We start from the raw sequence: 23280 nt of genomic DNA, 5'->3' as shown, positions 1-23280 counted from the left end.
GGGGAAGTACAAGATGCTCCTTCCACCTTCTTCTGATACCCAGGAAGGAAGAGGGAGCTTAAAGGGACAATGAGGACGTGTCAGAGGACCCGGGATATGATGAGAGGGGTCCCGCTGGCCAAAGGTAGGATATCCTGAACATCAAAATAATGGCAGCGATGAAACCGAAGCCTTCGACAAAAGAAATCCAGGAGCCCATTCTGTTAATAAATCCATAAATGAAATATCGAAACTCTTAGGACGAACAGGATGTTTACGTTGTCTCTAGACGTGTTTTCACGAAATATTTGCTCATTTCTCAGAGGACAAGAGTGACTTCACAGTAGAGAAGCCTGGCGCCTGCCGCCTGAATCAAGGGAGTGACCACCACTCAGCGTGACAAATTTAAATCGCGGGCCACCTGACAAAACGCAACGAGACCAGAACAGCCCCTCTGGGACACTCCTGCCAAAGGTGCGTCATCAGAAGGTGGTCATGAAGAAACGTCAGACGAACCCACGTCGAGAGACGGCCGCAAAATAACCAGCCTGCGATCTTCAGAAGAGTCACGGTCATGGAATCCGAGAAAAGACTGAAGGAAAATAAAGAGCCGTGCGTGACACGGAAGAGATTTATCCAGACAACAGGGGAGACTGGGCTGGGGTCTTAGGACTGGGAGGCAGTAACGCAGAAACACGAATTCCCCGATTTTGTCGCTGCACTGTGCTTCCGGAAGAGAAGGGCTTCGTGGGCGAGAAAACACGCAGTCAACATTCAGGGGCGATGAGCGTCTATTTGGTCCGTTACTCGGAAATGGCTCGGGGGGCGAAAGTCCCAGGCACTCGTCCTCGAAGCTCTTCCAGATGTCTGAGCTTGTTTGAAGATGAAAACAAGAAAGCCTCCGACTACCTTCCCCTATGTGTGAGTTTTATTTGGACACGTGTCCATCTCAAGAGGAAGGAGAATCCAACTCAGAGGGCTCGCGTGCCTTGAGGGGGGACTAGTCATGGAGGAAATGTGAAGCCGGCACTGGGTGCCCACCGATGAGCAACGGTGGGGGCGCCCAGTGGTACCCAGCGCCCTCTCTGGCACCTTCAGATGGGGCAAGAGGAGAAGGGAGTGGTACTGAACCCAGTGAGCACGGGCGGGTCTTAGACGGGGGCCCCCGACAAGTGTTCCAGTCGTGGGTGGGGGTGGGGCAGACGCACAGGGAGCAGGTGCATCATACATACGCCAGCCTCCTCTTGTCCTGCCCTCCAGCCCCTGCCAAGGCCCCGTTGGCCAACTCCAGACGGACTCCAGCAGGCACAGGAACTGCCCCCTGAGGGGTCAGCCCCCCAGAGCCCAGAGAAGGATGTAAAGAATAGATATTGTATCTGGAATGTGGGCAAATGGTTGGCGGGGGGGAGGGGAGCCAACTATCCAGCAACCACTGGCCCCTCTGCAATCTCTCTGAGCCTCCTTGCACAGATCCAGAAACGGGGGCTCTGCCGGCTCCATCAGCGTGCCCATATCTGCACAGTGGAGCGGCGATCGCACCCAGGCGGGATGAACACCTTATCCCTCCCTGCCTCCCAGTGAGCACCCGTCAGCGAGGCCAAGGCCAAAATACGGACTTGCTGAAACCGGCTCCCTCTGGCACCTGATCTTGCCTGATGGGTGGAGAACGCTGGCTTGACAGGCGAGCGATGAATGACGTTTGCTCATCCCGGGTTCGGGCAAGTCTGACACAGACTCGGTTAGACAAACACATCTTCACGCTGCGTCCTGTTCGTCCGCACGGACGCAGGTAGATTTCTGAGCGGCAAAGAGGTACAACTTGTCTGCCTGACTTCTGTCTCCTCTACCTGTGCTGTGCATACTCCTCGATTTGGAAACGTAGGGACGTCGGTTTTTTTTTGTCCCCAGTCGCTCACCGTTTTTTCTCGCGGTACCACCCAAATTTTCCTCGGCACCCCACTCTGAGCCCTCAGAAGCTCCTCCCCCAGGTTCTAGAACCAAACTGAGGCAGTGAGACACGGTACAGCCTCACCTCAGCAAGGGTGAGAAGGTGAAACCGCGAGACGCCACCATCACAGGCAAAGAGAAGAACTAAAACAAAGAAAAGAACGAAACAAAGACTGATGTCGTAATTGAACACCTGGATCAAGCCGTATCTGATGACTAATTTTAGTATAATTTCATCATCCCCCAAAAGATATCTCGTACCCATGTGCAATCACTTGCCATTATTTCCGTAATCCACTCAGTTGTTCAGAGAAAGTCCTAATCAAGGATGTTTTTCACTGTTTACACAGTGAAATTCTGGTCTCTGTTTTAAGTTGATTCCTTTCCTGTGGCCACTTCTGGGAACCATTATCTGCGAAGGAGCCTCTCTTGGATCTCACCAGAAAGAGGCAGAGGGGCGCAGGAAAGGATGGCCACACAGAAAGAACGTGGGAGACTTAACCGGCCTCTGGCCAGCACATCTCCTGGCCAGCATCACGCTCCTGTATGAACCTTCTCACCTCAAATCTGACAGGGACGCTCTTCTGGAGTGACTGAGGAGACGAAGGGATACTGGCGGGTTCTGAGCCCAGTCCGAGACCCTTCATAAAATGGTAGCCAGCTAAAGAGGTCCTGCACATAAAACGTACCTGTTTTTCTGACCTTCCAAGATCGAAGAGACTTGCTCTGTGTGAAAGGCAGACACAAAGATAGAATTAAGTCACTCATCCGCCAAGTAGTAAGGGCCTCATACACGCCAGGCAGTGGAGCCGGTAAGGAGAACAGGGACACACGACAGTGAACGGGACAGAAAACACTTTCTGTTCTCAGAGAGCTTAAATCCTAGCGGAGAGGGAGACCGACAAACAAATACGTCAAATCTGTGGATTATCAGGTGGTGATAAGTGCGAACAAAGACTAAAAGAAAAGAAAAAAGGAAGGAGCACAGAAAGTGCCGTAAGGAGACGACTCAGCAGATGGCACAGAGAAAGAGAGACTTCTCTAAGAGAAGGTGGTGACCTGTGATCAGAGACCTGACGTGGATAGCGTCAGTGAAGTGAATATGCACGTGCAAAGGTCCTGCGGTCGGAGTCCACATGTGACGGTGTGGAGGTTGAGATGAGGCCAGAAGGGTGCTCGGGGATCAGAGGTCACCCAGCACCTCGGAGCTCCTGCAACAGACTGCGACTCTGGCTCTGAATCTGACGGGAGCCTCTGCCTCTGCCCCTGCCCCTGCAGGGTTCTGAACAGAGGACGACGCGATCTCACTGCTGGTCAGGAAGCGTCTGAAGGGGGCCTCCTCAACCGAGATGCAGTTGCTACGAGCTGACAACGGTGGACACTTCGGTCTTCTCGAGTCATCAAGGACTCTCTCTACACGATCGGCAGTGAGGAATGAGGAAGTGACAGGACCAAATCATCAGCAACGTGTGCGCCGGGAGAACAGGTGGTTAAGGCATCTGAGAAAAAAAACCCAAAATCCCCCTGACCGGGAAATCCCAGCCACTGAGGGTTGGCATGAAGCTGATGTCCGCACACTTCCTTGCCCGTGAATACGAAAGGGAGCCCCCCGAACTGATGGGCAACCTCCCTGCCAAAGCTGCTGTGGGTGGGCCCAAGCCATGGATGCTGGGGGGGGCAGGGGGGGGGGCGGGTGTCCAGGGCCACACCGTGGCCGGAGAGACAACTGACCAGTAGCAGGGAATGACAGACTCCGGCAAGAAAATGGCATTTTGTCATCAGGACATCAGCGCACTAGACGAAAACACCAGGTTTGAAGGAAAATGGAGAGGGCCTGCTCTCAGAGTCAATTCTCTGCTTACAGTTATAAAGGGGGAAAAGAAGGAAAACGGTCACCTGAGGCTGTGCACTGACCCAAAAGATTCACAAACACATGGCCACGCAGGGAGGAGGAATGAGGAAACGGCGCTGGAGCGGAACAAACCCCCCAAATGGAGATCTCCCCCAGGATCCGGTTTCTTGCTCGTGAGCGAGGATGCCTCTCAAGGCCGCCTTCTGTGGCTGAGTGCTCCAGAGTCCGGGGGCCCCTCTGGGTCCTGGGCGGGCGCCTGGCAGGTGGCAGAAGGGAGAAGACCTCACTGCCCCTGCTGTAGTGCCCGGTCCCCGGCCCGCCCCCGAGGGAAGGTCTGATGCAGGGAGGGAGGCGGAGAGGGGAGGAGGAAAGTCAGAGCTAAGGGAAGACCAGAGAAAACCACTGTGCGGTGCAGGTGCCTGGGAGGGGGAGGAGGCGCGAGGGCCTGGACGCGGCCGCGTGTGCACACGGCCGGGGGACAGGGTGACCTCCCGCGGGCTGCGCCTCCGACTGATGACAGCTGCCACAGGCAGCCGCCCCACTGGCTTCTGGTTTCCCTCGTGTCGCTCGTTTGCTTGGCTGGACAGACTCGTGCCCACCCGGCGTCTCGTAGGGCCTGCCCGGTCTCTGGGCCACGACGCCCTCTGTACGATGACCCCGGGCTCCCGAGACCAGCACGTCCCAGGCCTGGCCAGTCTTCACCTCCGTTCTCTCTCTCGTCTCACCCCTGACTGGCTCAGGGCTGGGCAGGGACCCCAGTGAGCGACGTGAGATGTACTCCATCAACTCTTTCTATGATCATTTGGGAAGCCACTTCCTTCTTTTAATAATATTTTTAATGTTTACTTATTTTGAGAGAGAGAGAGGGAGCAGGGGAGGGGCAGAGAGAGAGGGAGAGAGAGAATCCCAAGCAGGCTCTCAGCTGTCAGTGTGGAGCCCAACTCAGGGCTCGATCTCACAACCCTGAGACTGTGCCCTCAGCTGACATCAAGAGCTGCATGCCCAACCAAGTGAGCCACCCGGGCACCCCTGGGAAGCCACTTTCTGTCCTTCTATTTTTTTAATGTTTGTTTACTTTTGAGAGAGAGAGAGAGAGAGAGAGAGAGAGAGACAGAGTGCGAGCAGGGGAGGGGCAGAGAGAGAGGGAGACACAGAATCTGAAACAGGCTCCAGGCTCTGAGCTGTCAGCACAGAGCCCGATGCGGGGCTCGAACTCACGGACCCCGAGATCATGACCTGAGCCAAAGTCAGATGCTCAAGGGACTGAGCCCCCCAGGCGCCCTGCCACTTTCTTTTTCGTGAGTGCGCTCTGTGAACAAGACGTGAAGCTGGAGGGCCCCTGGTGACAACGACGACCACCCAAAAACGCAGCCAACACAGAGACCATGGGGGAGAACAGACAGCCAAGAGCTCTGTCTGGTGGCACTCACTGACCCCTGGATCCAGCAGTGTCTGAAGCCCACACGGGCTTTTCAGTCACCTGAGCAACATCATTTATTCTACCCGCCTTTTTTTTCTTTTCCTTTTTTTAAAGTCTGTGGCTTTGATTCCATGTGCGCAAGTCGGGTTTTTCACTATTTGCAACCAAGGGAGTCAGGACTGATCAAGGGATTTGGGGCATTTTGGTGCGTTTTCAAAGACCACCTCCCTCAGGGAGGCGGGAAAACCTGTCCGAGGGCTTCAAACACAACCTCATTGTTTCCACTGGAGATGCCGTTCCCAGCACCACATCCTGTTTATGGGGTGAGGTTTAGATTTTTTTTTTTTTTTTTTTTTTTTTTTTTGGCTTCAAATCATCACTTCGCTGGAACGCCAAGGTTAGAGCAGAAGTAGCCTTCTGTTCTGTGTGTGTGGCGGGGATGGCGGGTGACTGCTTTAAACTTCCTTTGTTTATTTGGAGAAGACGAGAATCCCTCATTGCCTCGAAGAGCTGCTCATCGACCACCATATGCCCAAGTGGGTAGTGTTATATCCACACGTCTACTGCTTCTGAGTCCGCAGAGACCGTGAGGAAACACGGCGGAAAGCAGACATTGTAATTAAGGGGCCGGAGGGAGGCACCGAACAAGAAAGATGAAAAGTCCGCAGCAGAGCTGGGTGAAAACTTTAACCTAGGAAAGACGAGAGAGCTGTTCTCGATGGTTCTGATACTCTGGGGACCCAGGGGAGAAGGCAGGTATCACGGGTATTAGGAGACTAAGCCAGACAGAATCACATCCAAGCTGCATTTAAGCATGAAGTACGTCAAGGGAGGTCTCAGAATATAAACCACCAGCTCTCTGTTTAGGCTGATAATGAGTGGACACCTTCACACTTGACCACAGTTTCCTGTTCCCCGATATTGCCATGCTCACTGTTCTTTCTTATACATGATGCCCAGTTACTTAAAAAATATCCACGGGTAGTTTCTATCGGATCACGTTGTGTGATTCCCCTTCTCTGTGGCTTTGGTAATTATGCATATCCTAAGAGCTATGGTTTAGTGAGCTTTTTCTTTTATCTTTCTTCTTTTTTTTTTTTTTAATGTTTATTTATTTTTGAGACAGAGAGAGACAGAGCATGAGTGGGGATGGGGCAGAGAGAGAGGGAGACACAGAATCCAAAGCAGGCTCCAGGCTCCGAGCTGTCAGCACAGAGCCCGACGCGGGGCTCGAACCCACAAACCGTGAGATCATAACCTGAGCCGAAGTCGGATGCTTAACCGACTGAGCCACCCAGGCGCCCCTGGTGAGCTTTTTCTACGTGCCTGATCTCGCCGGCTATGATGGATGGAATGGTGGCCGCCAAGAGATATGTGCACATGGGACCTGTGAACGTGACCTGATTTGCAAAATGGGTCTTTTCAGACGTAATTCAGTCCAAGATCTCAGGACGACTTCACCCCGGGTTAGAGTGGGCCGGAAATCAGTGACAGGTGTCCTCGTAAGGCAGAGGGAAGAGGTGTGCAGAGAAAGCTATGTGAGGAGGAAGGCAGAGGCTGGGGGATCCAGGTGCAGGCAGGGAGCAAAGTGGACAGAACAAAGAAGGGTCCTCCCCCAGAGTCTTCAGAAAAGCACGGCCCCTCCGGCACCAGAGTTCAGATTTCAGGCTCCTCAACTGAGAGAGAACACGGTTCTGTCACACCGAGCTGCCCAGTTCGGTGTTACTTGTGACAGCAGCCTCAGGAGACTAACGCCCGGTGCTAAGGTCTCCCGCTCGCTGTTCCCTCCACATTCTCAATAATCCTGCAGAGCAGGTGTTATTACTGCCACCTCGTGAAACCGAGGCTGGATGGACAGGGGCTGATTTCGCATCCAGCGCCCATCCCACCGCCTTGCGTAACAGCTCCTCCTTTTTCGTCTGGGAGAAATACCCTTTCCCCTTGAATACGAAATGGTGAAAGTGTCCATCACAGGGTCTTCACCTTTTCTGCGCAGACAGGACCCTAGGCAACCAGTTCTCAATCCTGGATACACCGTGGAATCCCCAGAGCAGCTTCAGAAAACTAAGTACGACCAACCCCGCCTCGATGCCCACCCCTCGTCCACCGCTACCAAAGATCCTCATTCAATCAGTGTGGGGTAGGGCCTGGCGATTAGCATTTTTGAAAGCTCCCCAGGTGATGCTAAAGTTCGCCCAGGGTTCTAGGCTTTCCTTCTCCCTAGATTCTAAAACGGGAGCACAGAGATAAAATGAATAAAACGATGGCAGCACCGTGAGGCAAGACATCAATTATAATAAGGCAACTTCTGACCCGTAGGAAACCGGCTCCTTTCTCCTCTACCTCCAGGATCATGTGCTCCAAATCCCTATTTCTCAGGCAGCCCTGAGATGTTTCTGTGGCTGACACAGGCTTCTGACCAATGCATCTAGGAAATGACACAACAAAGGCTCAAACTTAAGCTTCTCCTTCTATGGTACTGAGCCTGCCTACCTAATCCATAAGTGATAGTTTTGCACGTTGCTGACAACAGGAAGGGTGCTGAGGAAGAGAGAAAAGGCATTTTATGTAGAGAACGCATGGTCTCCTATATGGACCCTTTGAATTGCCTTAGCATTGCAGACATTTGCAATTGTGAACCAAACACGCCTAACATTACCACTAAGAACATCCTTAATCAGTGGCAAAGGAACGTACACACTGCAGAAGACAAGGAATCAGTCACTCTAGGAGAGCATCTAGAACCGCTGTCCTGGAAATTTTGCTAATTCAGACTTGGCTGTGTTGTATTTCACCTTTGTTCTCTCCTTAAAGGCAGTTAACTTCTAAATCCCTAAGGTGTTTAAACACTTTTGTGCAGCTCAGCACACAAGCAGGAGACAGAACAAAGTCCCGCAGAGAAAACTGTTTCAAGGGTATAAGAAGTACCCACTCAGAAACCAAGGCAAGCCGATGAAACATGATTTTTATCCTTCCTCAAAGTATATACAAATAATCTCTAACTGAAAATTCTCTTAGCGATTCCTAGGGTGTAAGATGTACGCACTTGGAAAGGATTATACATAGAGGGAAAAAGTATTGGACGTGCACTGTTTTAAGTTTCTTACACAACATTTAAGGCAGCATAACACATTGTGAATGTAGGCTCTGATGAATTAAAGACGTATTTTGTAAACCCTACAGCAATGACTAAAATTTAAAGAGGTAGGACTAGTGAGCCAATATGGACATAAATGGAATCATGAAACATGTATCCAATACAAAACCATGCAGAAAAATAAGAAAAAAAGGTAAAGAACAGGTGGATTATAAAGAAAACAAAGAGCAAGGTGGCAGATTTCCATGCAAATATATCAATAATCACATTAAATATAAACGGTCTAAACACAAAGATTAAAAGACACAGATTAACAGATGGAATGAACAGGCAAAACCCAACAAACAACATTAAATATAAAGACACAGGGGCACCTGGATGGCGCAGTCGGGTGAGTGTCTGACTTCAGGTCGGGTCATGATCTCATGGGTCGTGAGTTCAAGCCCCACCTTGGGTTTACTGCTGTCAGCGTGGAGCCCGCTTCAGATCCTCTGTTCCTCTCCCTCTCTGCCCCTTCCCCACTCACGTTCTCTCTCTCAAAAATGAATAAACACTTATAAAAAATAAATAAATAAATAGATTAGTTAAAAAAAAAGATTTTACAGGGGGCTCAGTCAGTTAAGTGTCCAACTTTGGCTCAGATCATGATCTTGACGTTAATGGCTTCAAGTCCCACATCGGGCTCTGTGCTGACAACTTGGAGCTTGGAGCCTGCTTTGGATTCTGTGTCTCCCTCTCTCTCTCTGTTCCTCCCCGACTTGTGCTCGCTCTCTCTCTCTCTCTCTCTCTCTCTCTCTGCCCCTCCCCTGCTCACACTCTGTCTCTCTCTCTCTCTCAAGAATAAACATTAAAAAAATTAAAAAAAAAATTTGACAAGCGCAAACACTAATCAAAGGAAAGCTGGGGTGCCTATGTTAATAGCAGATGAAACAGACTTCAAAACATTTTTCCAAGGATAAAGAAGGCTATCACATAATGAAAAAGAGGTCAATTCACCACAAAGACATAACAATACTAGGTGTGTATGGACCTAAAGCTGTGTTTCAAAATATACGAAGGAAAAGCTGACAGAACTTTAATGAAAAACAGACAGCTGCAAAACAGAGCTGGAGATCTCAACACTCCTCTGAGTAACTGACGGAAGAAAAAACTAAAGTCAGTAGGAATGGGAGGTGCCTGAACAACACGGTGAACATGTGAAGCGTCCCTGTGACCGTGGGCTAGGCAAATACTTCTTCAATGTGACACCAAATTACCAAGAGTAAAATTAACACAGCAAACTTCATTAAAATTACACACCTTTGCTTTTCCAAAAACACAGACTGGCAGAAGGTCTCCGTAAAATGTCTCGGAAAGAGACATTTCACCAAAGAAAACAGAAAACAGCAAATGATCACAAAGAATGCTGAACACCGTTAGTCGTAAGGCTGACAACCGACACCTCAAAGAAACACCACTGCCCCCTCCTAAAACTATTAAAAATCAAAGAAAACAAAATGGTGAGCAGTAAGCAGTGATGGAGACAGAAATCAGCTGGGACTCTCATACCTTGCTGGTGCGAATGCAAAATGTCACTACGTATGAAAAGAGTTTGCAGTGGGATAAAGTTACACATCCACTAACCGTAACAGCCGGCAATCCCAGTCCCAGGTACGTACCCGAAGAGAATAAAAAACTACGTCCACGTGAAAACTTGCTTGTGAGTATTTACAGTGACGCTTTGCATAATTACCAAAAGCTAGGGGTAATCCAAATGTCCCTCAACTAGGAAACAAATAAACGAGTGTGACCCAGGTATCTGACGGAATGTCACGTACCATCCAGAAGGAACAACCTGTTGTACTGGATGTGGGTGAATATTTATTCAGTGCGCTGCACTAAGCAAAAGATTCGAAAGCTGCATCGCCTCATGACCCCATTTTTACGGAATTATGAAAAAGGCAGACCTGTAAGGACAGAAAAGGGATGAGCGGCTGCCAGGGGCTGCGGGGAGGCCACCCGGGGCACAGACAAATTTTGGGGAGTGATGGAAATATTCTGCACCATCACAGTGGCGGTGTTTGCAGGAGTACAAGGGTTTGTCGAAACGTATAACTGTACTCAAAAGGGTGAATTCTACTGTATGCAAATTATATCTTAATAAATCTGACTTTTAAACAAAGTGGATTGCTATAAAAAAATTCTATCCATCAGACTTCCCATTTATTCCATTAATTCAGTAATACTCCCTTTCACTCCAATTAATATACCAAAGACTCGTTTTTATTAACCTTGCTTCTCATGACTATGGATGTATGAAATATCTAATACATGCAGAGGCTTTGTTTTAACCTCTGCTCATGGAGGTGTTAGCTACTAATATAATTGAGAGTTCTGAGTTCTCTGCCTGACGCTGGCCACTCTTGTGATTAAGCAAACAGTGAACAGTGAGACAAAGGAAGAAGAAAGAGCCTGAGGCCCAAGTGGCTGGGGGAGGGCAGCAAGGAGGGGAAGCAGGTGAATAAGCAGCCCACCCAGGAGGCACTCCTATGTCAAGCTTTGGCACAGTGGAGGCCTATGGAAATGTGCACGCAAGGTTGAAGTTGTAAATCCTGCTTTAATCATGAATTCTCCCAATCTGGGGAGCCCACTCACTTTCTAAAAAACAACACCCGGGCACCCAGGGGGCTCAGTCGGTTAATCGTCAGACTTCGGCTCAGGTCGTGATCTCACGGTTTGTGAGCTTGAGCCCCACATGGGGCTCTGTGCTGACAGCTCAGATTCTGTGTCTCCCTCTCTCTCTGCCCCTTCCCTGCTTGCGCTCTGTCTCAAAAATAAATAAAAACAAACAAACAAAAATTTTAAGAACCTCGAAATCCCAAAAGGTCTGCTTGTTTGGTCTTTTTTTTTTTTTTTTTCAACGTTTATTTATTTTTGGGACAGAGAGAGACAGAGCATGAACGGGGGAGGGGCAGAGAGAGAGGGAGACACAGAATCGCAAACAGGCTCCAGGCTCTGAGCCATCAGCCCAGAGCCCGGCGCGGGGCTCGAACTCACGGACCGCGAGATCGTGACCTGGCTGAAGTCGGACGCTTAACCGACTGCGCCACCCAGGCGCCCCTGCTTGTTTGGTCTTAATTCACTTGGTGGCCAGTGTGGATCCAAAGCGAAGTGAGCCTCAGGGCGCCCGGCTGGCTCAGACGGTAGGGCGTGTGGGTTGTGAGTTCGAGCCCTATGGTGGGTGTAGAGAGGACTTAAAATCTTTAGAACAAGTAACTACACACATCAATAAATTAAATAAAGCGAAGCGAGGCTAGTTGGGGTATTATCCTCCTTTACGTACTTGTACAGTTCACGCAAAATTACCAATGTGTGCAGTTACAGGGTCCAAACCCACACCCAGCCTGGGGGTGCTATACCATAGGTGTGTGCGACCCTATGCCTCTGGCCAGTCAGCTCTTCAAAGGTGTCAGTATTTCTGAATCTTGAAGCACATCGGGCCCCACAGACTTCAGAACAGGCTGTGGTCTCGTGTGACCTTCCCCAGGGTCCTGTATGTGACCAACAAGCATGAGTACATTCTGGGGCAGCCTCTCAGCCCACCGAGGCCCCTCCCGCTGCCTCATCTGGGGTCAATTCCTCAACCTCTAACTGAAGGACACTTCCCCTCACCTACCCGAGTCTTACTTACATCTTAGGTCTTAAATCTTAGGAAGACTCCCTTCTTTCGTCCTGGCTATTTATAGAACCTCCCAGGAACAAGGACTCTACTCTAAACCCTGAGACTTGCAGAGACTTAAATCCACAGTGGAAAATAAACGTACAATTGGTAATAAACATTGATCAGTGGTTTCAAGGATTCTAGAAATCAGCACTTAAATCCTCCGGCAGGAAGAGTCAGAGAAGCCCCCCCCCCCCCAGCCAGCACAGATTTAAATGAGGGTGGGGACACTTTCCTCTCTAGAAGAAATCTCACTTTTTCTTTGGGGAGGCATCAGAAGGGGGCTGCTTTCGGTCCTGGGAAACAATGGAAAACATTTGACAGGGGATGAGTTGCGGGCCGCAGGCCCCCAAACCGCAGCTGAAAACTGTCAAGCAGAAGGAAGCAAGGAAAGGAAAATCAAGGTGGCACTAAGCCAGGGAGGGGTGACTGTGGGTAGAGGTGGGAAATCTCCATCCCTGTAGTCTCCGTCCCCCCAACCCTTGCTGTGTAAACAGCATTTTGAAAATAAAACTCCCAGGCCCACTTTCCCACCAAATCTCTGCCCTTAGCTTCCTCTACATGGGCATTTGTAAGGGTACCTCTTCTAAATCACAGTTAGAATCCTCCAGATTGGGGGGTGGGGGGCGGCAAGAAGGGATTTAATTAAGAGAAGCCCACAACTTACTTTTACAAGGCACCTTCAGCACCCAGACTTCTGGCCTGATTACATCCTCTACGGAGGCGGGGAGTAAACCTGATCAGGGGCTCTCACCCCTTGGTCACTTTACAATGACCCCACCTTCCTCTCCATCATCCGTCCAGCCGCTTTCCCATTCCAAAGTCGCCGGGAAGTATTTGGGGAAGGGATTTCTTTTTTAATGGCCACTTTACATGTTGGGAAACCGAATCCTACAAATGATAGGACCCAGAGCTATAACAGCAGAATTAAGGCGCCAGATGCCGAATGTTTGCTCTTCCAGATAAAACAGAAAAGTATCCCCAGCCCTTGGCGCGCGAGCGCACACTGCCGTCTACCTGGGGCTCTGGGAGAAAGGAACACTGTTCGAGAAAACAACGACTCTGTCCAGGTGGTGCGCCTGGGAACCTGCAGCCTCAAGGCACGCAGATTTCTCTGGAATTTCGGTCGGTGCTTAAGCACTTTGGAAAAGCAAATGCTACTTTTTAACCTCAGTTGGCAACTTGTGTCTCCCGACGCCTTAGCGGCCCAGCCCGCAGAGCCTGGGCCGGGAGAGAGCCGGGATTCTCCTCGGGCTGCACTCGACCGGGCCCGGGCCGCGGCGCCGCGCGAAGGCGCAGGGACGCCTGTGCCACCGCCGTGTCACCCTGAGACCCGGGTCTCCCGCCCCGCGCGCCGCCGGCGGCAGGGGAGCGCCCCTCTCCTCTTCCGCGCCCGGCCCGGCAGCCGGGACTCCGCACAGCGATGTGCGCGCCGCAGTCCCCGCCCGCCCGCGGCCCCGGCGCCGGCGCCGGCGCCCGGCCGGGAAGGGCGCTTCCGGGCCCGGGCCCCGCTCTCCGCGCCGCTCCCGCCGCTGGCCCCAGCGCACACGCCCACGGCCGCCACGACAGTGGCAGCGGCACCCTCCGTGAGCCCTCTGCGCGCCCGGCACTCGCTCGCCGCAGCCTCCCCAGCCTTGGGCAGGGTCGTCGTCCCCATTGCCGAGATGAGGAGACTGAGGCGCGCGGCCTCCGGGGACCGCGCTGCCGGGAAGCCCAGGTCCCGGGCCGCCGCCGCGCCCCCCACCTTGCCGCACGCCCCAGGCGCGCCGCCTCCAAGCCGGGCTCCCGCCGGCGCCCCCGCGAGCGGCGCGCGGAGAGCGCGCGTTCCTCCGGGGGTCGAGGTCGCTTCTCGGGACCCCACGGCCGGGGCGCAAAGGACCAGGTCCGCCCTCCTGGACCTCCTGTCCCAGTGTGACCGACCGGGGGGCTGGGGGAGGGGGGCAACGAGGCAGGCTCCCCGCTCCACAGGGTGACTGCTGGGGCTGGGTTAGGTCCGCACGGAATTCGGGCCTGGGGGCCACAGTGCCCCCCCCCAGCCACGCCCCCCCTCACCCCTGGGAGGCACCCAGAACCCGGATAGAGCCGACCAGCGGAATTTGCCCAGACCCCACGCACGCGGCGCCCAACCGGGTGCTCCCGGCTAGGCAAGGGCCGCTGGGCGCCCGGCACAGGCGCTCCGGGTGGGACCAGAGCCCTCCCCAAGGTCCCGGCGACACCCCGCCTTCCGGCTCCCCCCGCCCCGGCTCACCGAGACCCGGGAACTTCCCGCCCCGCCTTACCTTTGCCCAGCAGCGCGCCGAGCACCAGGCTGAGCGCCCCGCACAGCGGCGCCACCGGCCCGGGGGCCGCGCCCTCGGAGCGCATCCTGCGTCCCGGCAGCTCAGGCCGCCCTCCGCCCGCCCGGGGCGCAGCGCCGGCCCGCCGTCCCCGCCGGCTGTCCCATGCCCCGGGGCGACCCCCGGCTGCGAGTCGGCCGGCCCGGCTGCGGATCCGGTGGTCGCGCCTGCCCCCGCCGTGGCGACGCGGCGGCTCCGGATCCCGCGGCAGCGCGCGCTCTGGCCGGGACAACTTTTCTCCAGCCGCCGCCGCAGCCGCCGCCTGCCCCGCCCACCCCAGGGCCCGCCCACCCCCGGCCCGCCCCCGGCCCCGCCCCCGGCCCCGCCCCGGTCCGGGGCCCAGCTCGCCCTGCGGGGAGGGGCGCGCGGGAGGGATCCCTGGTGGTGGGAGGAGACCCCGAGCGCGGAGACCCGGGGCTCGGGCCGCCCCCGGGGGTCCGCTCCGCCCGCGTGCGGCCGCCCGCCCCCCGCGCCCTGCGGCTCACGTCCCGGAGACTTCGGCGCAGGGACCCGCGCCTCAAGATGGAGCTGGACCCTTCCCCGCGCCGCCCTCCCGAGGCCGCGGCGGGGCGAGGGGTAGGCACTGCCTTGCACCTCGATTTCCGGTCATCCCTGGATTTTTTTTGTCTTGAGAGCTGGGGACATCTGGAAGTGGAAGTCTCGTGCATTCGCTGCGGAAAGCTCTGGACAGATCATTCAGTGGGGAAAGCCACGGGCGGCACCGTGTAAGGGGGGACCCGGGTGCATAGGATACAGAGGCGTGTGCACATGTGTGTGCGTCCGTGTGCCGTATCTCTGGGAGGGGGGCTGGAACCCCGGGGTGGGAGGCTCATTTCCCACTGTGTATCCTTTCATACTGGTGCGCGTCGCCCCCACCCCAATGAGCTTCTTACTAACTCTTCGGAGGACGAGGGGGAGGGAGGGAGGCGGGGACGCTCCCCTCTCCTTGCCAGACCTGATCCTGCAGTGGCTAGAGACCTGAGGTTCAGACGAGGAAGATGTGCACCTCTCTCCACCCCCCACCCCCCCCCCCCGCCACCACCCTACTCATGCAGCGCTGCTCTCCCTGCGCGCGGGCATCGCGGCCGCTTGCCTGGGCTTGCCCGTGCGGTTACTGGTTCTCGGGGACCGCGACGGGGGGCGGGGGGCGCTGAACGATCTGCAGGCGGGACCCCAACTCCATCTCGCGATGCATTAGGAGCCCAGAAGCTTCTCCGGGAGGCCCAGCCCTCCCCAGCCGCGCCTTGCGGTCCCCTGGGATCGGTGTCTGGGCTCAGCGGGCCTGCTCTCACCTGGGCTGGCTTACCCCAGCCTCGGAAAAGAAGCCTGACTGTGCCATGTGTCACCATCCTGCCTGGCCATCAGAGCCTGGAATGAATTTCAAATAAGAGGAAAAGAAAAATATTTGATGGAACGAAGAGAAACGATCGTAGCAGCCGCAGACCCATTTCTCCTGACCGGGCTCAGTCACAGAGGAGCAGGTGCCTGGCTCGAGGAGAAACCAGGGGTGTCGGGTGGCGACGGCTTGGAGCGCACTCCCAGCTCGGGGGCCCTTTCTTCTCCCAGCCAGCGTGGCTGGGACCCGGGACTGGCTTTTCAAGGGAAGAGCGCTCACGGGTTTTCTCAGCCCCTCCACATGCCTGTCGTGGGGAGACGGCTAGGTGGCAGGAAAAAGCAGCCAGGCCTGGGGAGGCCTGGGTGGCAGAGGCTTCATTTCTTAAGTGGATTTTGCTGATAATTGCCCAATTCTCCAGTTCATTCTGCTAGTGGAGACAAACCTTGGGAAGCACTCATAAAGTAGACTCGGGCCCCTAAAATGGAAAACACATTTCCTTCACATTTTTATTTGTTAGCCTAAAGTCACTGGAGAAGAAATATTTTTCATTTAAATGTTTCCAGCCTCGGTGAGAGATACAACTTCTCTATTATTCCTGACTGAGGGGTTAGGATCCTCTCTCCCTCCTGTCTGATAATAGGAACAAAAAACCCCAAATTATGCCCTCCACAGTCCCCTGCCCCTCTGCACTTCGTCTGCCCTGTGACCTTCTAAACATCAAACAAACTTGCACACAAAACTGAACAAACAAAAAAGGAGGATGCGGTCGGGTTACCTTTTTTTTTTTTTCTTTCTTTTTAGGAAAATCCCCCCCAAATGGAGGTGAGAATTTAGACATTCAGGCTAACAGTTTCCTGTATTTATTTTGTTTAAGGCATGTATTATTTAACCCCCAAATCATTAATTCCTTAACTTCAATTGCTTCCAGATGCGTTTCTGAATTTCATAGCAAACACCAGAGACCGCTAATCCCCTCAAAGGCTGTTGCGAAACTCCCCGTGGGCTGCGGGCACATGGAGACAATTAACATGATTTATACGACACAAGAGCTATTGGAAAGAGGAAACCTTCTGCCTCCACATGTGCCTGGGGTTCCTAAGTCAAAGAGGTAACTTCAGATTTTATGTTGTTCGTGCTTACATTCCAAATCTTTAGTATCATGTCAAATGAGGGATGCAATTCTTGAAGTTGGCTCAAGTGTTTCCCGTAAGGTCTGCCTCTAGATGGGGGACCTATAAGTATTATACATACACCAAGAACAAGGAAGGTAAGGGCTATGTGTTGGCCTCATGAGGCAGCTATGGTTGTCCTAATGTCAAGTCCTTACTACAGTACTTGGTATTAGAGAGAAGGAAGGGAGGGAGGGAGGAAGAGAGGGACAAAGGAAAGAAGGAGAGAGGAGGAAGGGAAGAAGGCATGCATTTGTCACCCTGTGCTGACATTTTTCTTAATGTTTACAGCCATCATCTCATTTAAGCCCTAATGGGAGAACTACTGTCCTTTGGTCTTTTATTCACTCACTCAACAAATAGCTGTCTGTTGCTCACCATTTTTCAGGCCCAGATATGGGGTTCTAGCACTGAGCCAAACAGATGAAGGTCCTACACTCATGGATCTTACAATGCAGGAAGAGGACTCTAAAGAAATATGCAAAGAAACCCATCCTATAAGACAGCAATTTCTGCAAGAAGGGCTTTTCGGGCTGAGAAACCCAAAGCGCAAAGGCCAGGAGGTGGGAGAGCCAAGGGTCCCATTTTTTCCTTCCGTGGCCTCTTGGAGGACACAGAGAGCAGAGGAAGCCTGGAGTTCACTAAGTCAGCTGAAGGCACACGGGTGTTGGAGGCTCACCCTGGGAGTTAGGGGCAGAGTCCTGCTGTGGAGACGGAGAGCAGTTAATGCCGCCTGCTTCAGATGGTGGCGAAGGTCCTACGGATGGATAGTTTGGGTGATGGGAAAGTAGCAAGAGCCCGTGGCTTTGGCCCAGGCCACTGAGTACCCAATACACCCTTTGGAGAGGTAGAAAACACGGGGGTAAGAGGTCGTGGGGGCACGTTGGGACAGATGGGGCTGCCGAGGCTCAGACGGGAGCTGGAGTCACATGCTCCTAGGCAGCAGCGGTGGCATTCAATGATGAATGAGCGCTCCACCTGCCCCAGAAATGGCATGGCCGGTTTGCAGCCCCCAACTCTGAGTTAAAATTGGGCTTGACGTCGGTGAGAGCCATAAGCCTCGGCTTCTCTCTTCTGACAAACTCCAGGATCTCAACCTGGCTAAGGTGGAACAGGGTAGGGGACGTGGAGTGTAGAAACAGCCCATCCTCCCTCCCACCTCCATCTGTCTATGGACAGCTTCCCCGTCCCATGTCAGCCCCGAGGGGGAAGATGTCCGACCCGCTCCGTCCCGTGTTCCCAGCCCTGCGAGTGTGGGCACAGAGACGAACCCCTGTCCAGAGAGCAGCTATTGGAAAGCTGTAGATTAGTACGAGGAAGCTGAGTTTCCTACATTTTATCTTCAGCTCACTTAGCCAATACTAGTAACGGTCATGGTAACAGTAATGGCGATAACGTTTGTTAGGTGCTTGCTGATTGCCAACGGATCCTGTTGACAACCTAGGGATACGTACGTTTATGCTCCCATTTTACAGACCAGGAAGCTGATGTCAGAGTGGTTATTGGGCTCAGTCAGGGTCACCCAGCTAGGAAGTGGTCGACCCGGGTTTGAATCTAGGCTGTCTGTAATCATTCGCTACCCTGACCTGTGTTCGGGTGTGTGCTCACGTCTGCCCATTCTCTACACCGGCTGTCTCGGTAACCTGTGTTAAGTCTCCCTTGCTGGACCTTTCTATTTTGAACAAACACTAAAAAAGTATTCCTTTGTAACTTCCACCACTGTGGCTGTGCTGCCCTGGTCTCTACCCACACTCAGCCTCTGTGGAGATTAATCTTCCCTGGAGGGAACACGGGCCCGCTACGTCAGCCAAGATGCAGAACGCAGGTGACTGTTGGCCTGTGAGGACAACTTTTAAGACGGATGCTCAAGTGTCCACACCGACCCTTATCCTGTGTCCCTCCTGCCACCTGCTGCCTTCCCAGACTCTCATCGTTGTGTTAAAGACCCGCGGAGATTTTCTACCCGTTGCCTTTCAACTCAGGGTCCAAGGTCAGCAAATGGTCCTTGTGGTATAGGAACTGAGTAATGTTTGAGATTACGTTACAAATAGAAGTAATTACACGGACATTTCCTTAACGGTATTTGTAGCATCATCATCGCCATCATCACCATCATCATCCCTGACACTTCTAGATCTTTCATTTTGTGCTCAGCACTATTTTAAATACTTTGACAAATACTCTGACTCATTTAATCCTCACAATAATCTGATGACGTTACTGTTGTCATTAGCCCCATCGAACAAAGAAATGGAGACACACAGTTGCAGTAACTTGGTCAATGTCACAGAGCTAGTAGTTGGCAGACCTGGGATTCGAATCCAATCAGTCTGGCTAGAGAATCCCTGTCAACAATGCCCAGACCTTACTGTGCTTATGCATTCCTTGGGAACTTGTTAGAACGTTGATTCTAATTCAGTAGATCAGGATGGGGGGCTTACGCTCTGCATTTCCAACAAGCCCCCAGCTCACCTTGAGGCTCTGCATCAGGGGACCAGCTTTGGAGTACCAGTTCCCCTAAATCATCACTCCATTGTGCTCCCTACATAATTATCCAAAGTCATATTCTTCCAACTACTTTTTATCTGAAAATTTCACCAAAGTGAAACTCTTTCTTGTGTCTCAACACAAAAGTAATCACAACACATTCAGTGTATCGCATCATTCCAGAAGAACCATGAGATTGGAGGGCTTGTTATGCCATCGGTTGAGGACAGATACTTTATACCGACCGCTCGCTAAACTCAAAAGTCAAAGGGGATGGACACGGGGACTGGCTTTGGCCAAGATGGCGGCTGCTCTGTCACCCGGGGGCCTGAACGCATGAGCAGAGTTCCCTGCCAACCAGCAGCGGTCACAAAAATATTGAATGAGACGTGGATGTTTGCTGTTTTAAGCTGTTGACATTTTGGGGTGATTTGATAACTGTATCAAAACATAACCTGTCCTCCCTGAGACACCAGGCATTCAGATTCATGATTCAGTCGCTCAGCAACGCCCTTGCTCCTTCTGGATTATCAGGTCTTGCAGCAGGAGGAAAACAGTTCCCATGCTTCTTCCTTCTTTGACCCTATAAATAATTGTTGCGTGACTACCACAGGTGGGCACTGGGCTAGGAATCTGTCCTCAGGTAACGTGCAAACAGAGGTCTTGAGTGAGCATCAGAAAAGAGGCGCACATTCAATGTGAGAAGAGCCCAGAGAAGGCCAGAATGGTTTCACTGCCTCCCTATACTCCATTTGCACGGACCTTCTGTTGCCTCTGCTCTGCTCATGCTCCCTTCAGAGACTTTACACTTGCTGTTTTTCCTCCCCGAGGGCCCCTTAATAATTTCCCTCTCTTTTTAAATGTCCCCCCTCGGCGAGGTCTTTCTCCCCCTGGCCACTCTCCCAGAACCCAAGAAGGAGCAGAACACGTCCTTCATGGGACGTATTCTAAGTCATGGCTTCGAGGAAGTGATGCTCCATCACTGGCTTCAGGGATGATGAGAGAGCCCGGCCGGCCGGCTTAGTCGGTGCGGCGTGTAACTCTTGATCCCGGGGTGGTGAGTTCGAGCCCCTCGTTGGGTGGAGAGATTACTTAAAAACAAAATCTTAAGAAACAAGAGTGGAGCTGGGCAAGACAGGAGGGTAGAGTCTTCGTGGAAGGAAGAACAAGACAGAACGTAGGCTAGCCCGCGAGCAAGGCACAGAAAATGTCACTTCTCTGACAGCCAGAAGAAACAAAGCAACTCCAGTACCACTGGCACTTAGCTGTGGTGGGTTCAGCCGTTCTGTTGATTTCATCCTGTCCCCGCTAAGTCTTTGGTCTTGCGTTCTCAATTCCATAGCCATCACTTGGTAGGAACTAAACTTTGAATCGTTAATAGGGAATCATTCAACTCAAACTCATCCAACCACGGTGAGATGCCACCCAGTCTGTAAGCTGTGATATTCATCTCCCTTTTAAAGCCCCTCTTGGCCTCCCGAGATTAGCATCCTAAGCTGTGGCATCGCTAATGAGTCATTACGGATCTAGCCTGTCACCTGCTATGCGTGACCGGCTGCTTTCAACCGCCCTTCTTCTCAGGTTCACACGATCCAGGTAACTACAGAAGCTTTGCAGCCAGACCCACGGCACTGTTCTCGACTCCCCTTAAAACTCTCTGATGGCCCGTTAAAAAAAAAAAAAAAGATTGAGCTTCGAATGGAAAACTGCCAGAATTGTGTTGTTTTGACAGTTGGAACAATGCAGTGCCAATTGCGTTAATTTATGTGACGAACAGATCTGCTCCCTACCCCAGGCGCTGGCTGCAAGTGGTTCTAGAGTCAACAGTGCCCCCTGGTGGCGCTCACTGGCATTTGCTGCTGGCAGAGAGAAAAACAAGCTCCGATTTCTGGGTCTGAGCCAAGTGGCAGTCAGATCTTTAGCATCATTCAATTCAGCAGCGTTTTATGCAACCCGATGTCTTTCTTCTCGAGAGAGGCCGTATCGGTCACTACGGCTGCTCTGCCTGTGACTTGTGAGTAACGGGTGTGCTGCGTCCTGGCCGGTCTTCTGTAGGATTTCAGTACATGGTGTTCCCTGTAAAGCAGTTGCCTTCATGGAGCTCAAGAGACTGGCATGGAGAGTCTCCTTGGAGCTGTCTCAGGGAGCTTAAGACATTAAAGGCTGGGCCGGCCAGGACCAGGCGCAAGGCTGGCGGGAGGAAGGGGTGGGGCTCTCTCCCCACCTGATCGCTGCCCCAGGCATCACGCATAAATCCCGTAGGTGGCCCTTGTATTCTCTGATGGAGCTCGGAGGATTCATCGAGGTTCGATGGGGGGAGCTGAGCCACTCTGAAAAGGGAACTTATTTCAGGAATGAGACCTTATATCATTGCGGGAGAAGCTAGAGACGCCAAATTCCAGAAGGGGGAGTGGGAGGATAAGCAGAAGTCACTAACCAGTTCTGTGAAGCACCGAGCTCAGCTGTCAGCCTGCTTCAAGCGAGCAGCTTGCACCTTGCAGAGGAGGGGGAGAGGCAGGAGTGTCCAACCTCCAGAGCAGGGCGATGCGGGGGGAGCTCTTCGGGGGGCGCTACGGGGGAGTTCAGCTTCTGCTGTGCTTGAGTAAATGCCTACTCCTGAGTCTGTCCCCAGAATCTGCTAACGACTCCGGATTCTGGAGAAAATGCACAACTAAAAGAGAAGTATGAACAAACGAGCAAAACAGACTTCCTGAGGGCTCTGAAGAGTGAAGGGGGGCAGGGAGGCAGGGAGGCAGATTCCAGAAGGGAGCTGACCCTCGGAAGAAGAAAAAAGGCATGGAGAAAACAGCCTGTTTCTGTGGCTTCCCCCGCCCCCCACCCCAGGACAGGTCACCGTCCTTGCCACTCAAGATAACAGACGTACCTGTAGAACCCATTTTTTGTAGTCTGAAGAACAGAGCACAGAGTTTGGAACAATCACAGTCACTGGAAAGTAGACAGGACGAGCCTAGCAACAGGCAGGGCCAGAAGGGAAGATCCCAAATTCTGTGTATAAACTCTGCACACAATTTTGGGACATGCGTGGACCCCGTATGCATGGAGGAAAAAAGAACTGAACTTATCTGAGCTGCAGCCCAAGAGACGGCTTTTTAATCTGACCGAGCTGATGGCCAGCCAAAGTGGAAAAGTCGACACTTTTCTGAGGAATATAACAGAATCCAGAGTCTCCACAGAATTCAAAAGTCCCGCAGCATAACAATTACCATGCACAGACAATAATCCATAATCATTTGAAACTCAAAAGGCAGGAAAATGTGGAAACAGCACCTAAAACCCCTCCTTCGGGCATCCCATGATTTTTCTTAGTGCTCATTCCTGCATCAGACAAGTGAGTTGAAAGTATCTAGAATAGTTCCTGTGTCTTGCTCGTTCCTCAGCTGAAACAAGGAGTAAAGTGGCTGGTTATTTAGCACCAGGGAAGCTAGTAAGTATTCGGCATTCTTATAACTAAGAGAAAGTAATCGTAGGGTCCAGAGGGAAAACTATGGGGTGCATACTTTCAAACAGAGGGATAATATTTTTTAAATAAAAAAATATTTATTTATTTTGGGGGGAGGGTAGGGGCAGAGAGAGAGAGAGAGAGATAAAATCTGAAGCAGGCTCCAGGCTCTGAGCTGTCAGCACAGAGCCTGAGGTGGGGCTTGAACTCACAAACCATGAGATCATGACCTGAGCGGAAGCCAGATGCTCAACTGACTGAGCCACCCAGGTGCCCTGATACTATATGTTGTGAATGCCCATAGTGGCAAGTGAACTTCAGTTAAAACCCTGCCTTTTCCATCTCTTAACTGTGAAGGGTTTTTCTTCTTTCCTTCTTTCCATCTTTCCTCCTTCCCATCTCTGCCAAAGGTGAGTACCAGGTGTTGTGTCAGAAATGCAGATTTCATGCTCAGCAAAATAGAAATAATCCATTTCATGGAGCCCTAGGTCAGGGAC

General features: G+C 52.4%; 1 protein-coding gene across 1 annotated transcript in view; it reads right to left on the bottom strand.

Annotated features, from left to right (window-relative positions):
• Positions 1–14359, bottom strand: part of TMEM132C (transmembrane protein 132C) — a 308963-nt gene extending 294604 nt beyond the window's left edge. Inside the window, exon 1 of the mRNA XM_030336575.1 lies at positions 14275–14359. Coding sequence (XP_030192435.1) covers positions 14275–14359 — 85 coding nt within the window. The remainder of the gene's footprint in view (positions 1–14274) is intronic.
• Positions 14360–23280: the final 8921 nt, after the last annotated feature.

The sequence above is a fragment of the Lynx canadensis genome, chromosome D3, assembly GCF_007474595.2.
Source record: "Lynx canadensis isolate LIC74 chromosome D3, mLynCan4.pri.v2, whole genome shotgun sequence".
Taxonomy (NCBI): domain Eukaryota; kingdom Metazoa; phylum Chordata; class Mammalia; order Carnivora; family Felidae; genus Lynx; species Lynx canadensis.
Note: the sequence above shows the minus strand (reverse complement) of the source record. Positions and strands in the feature narration are given on the sequence as shown.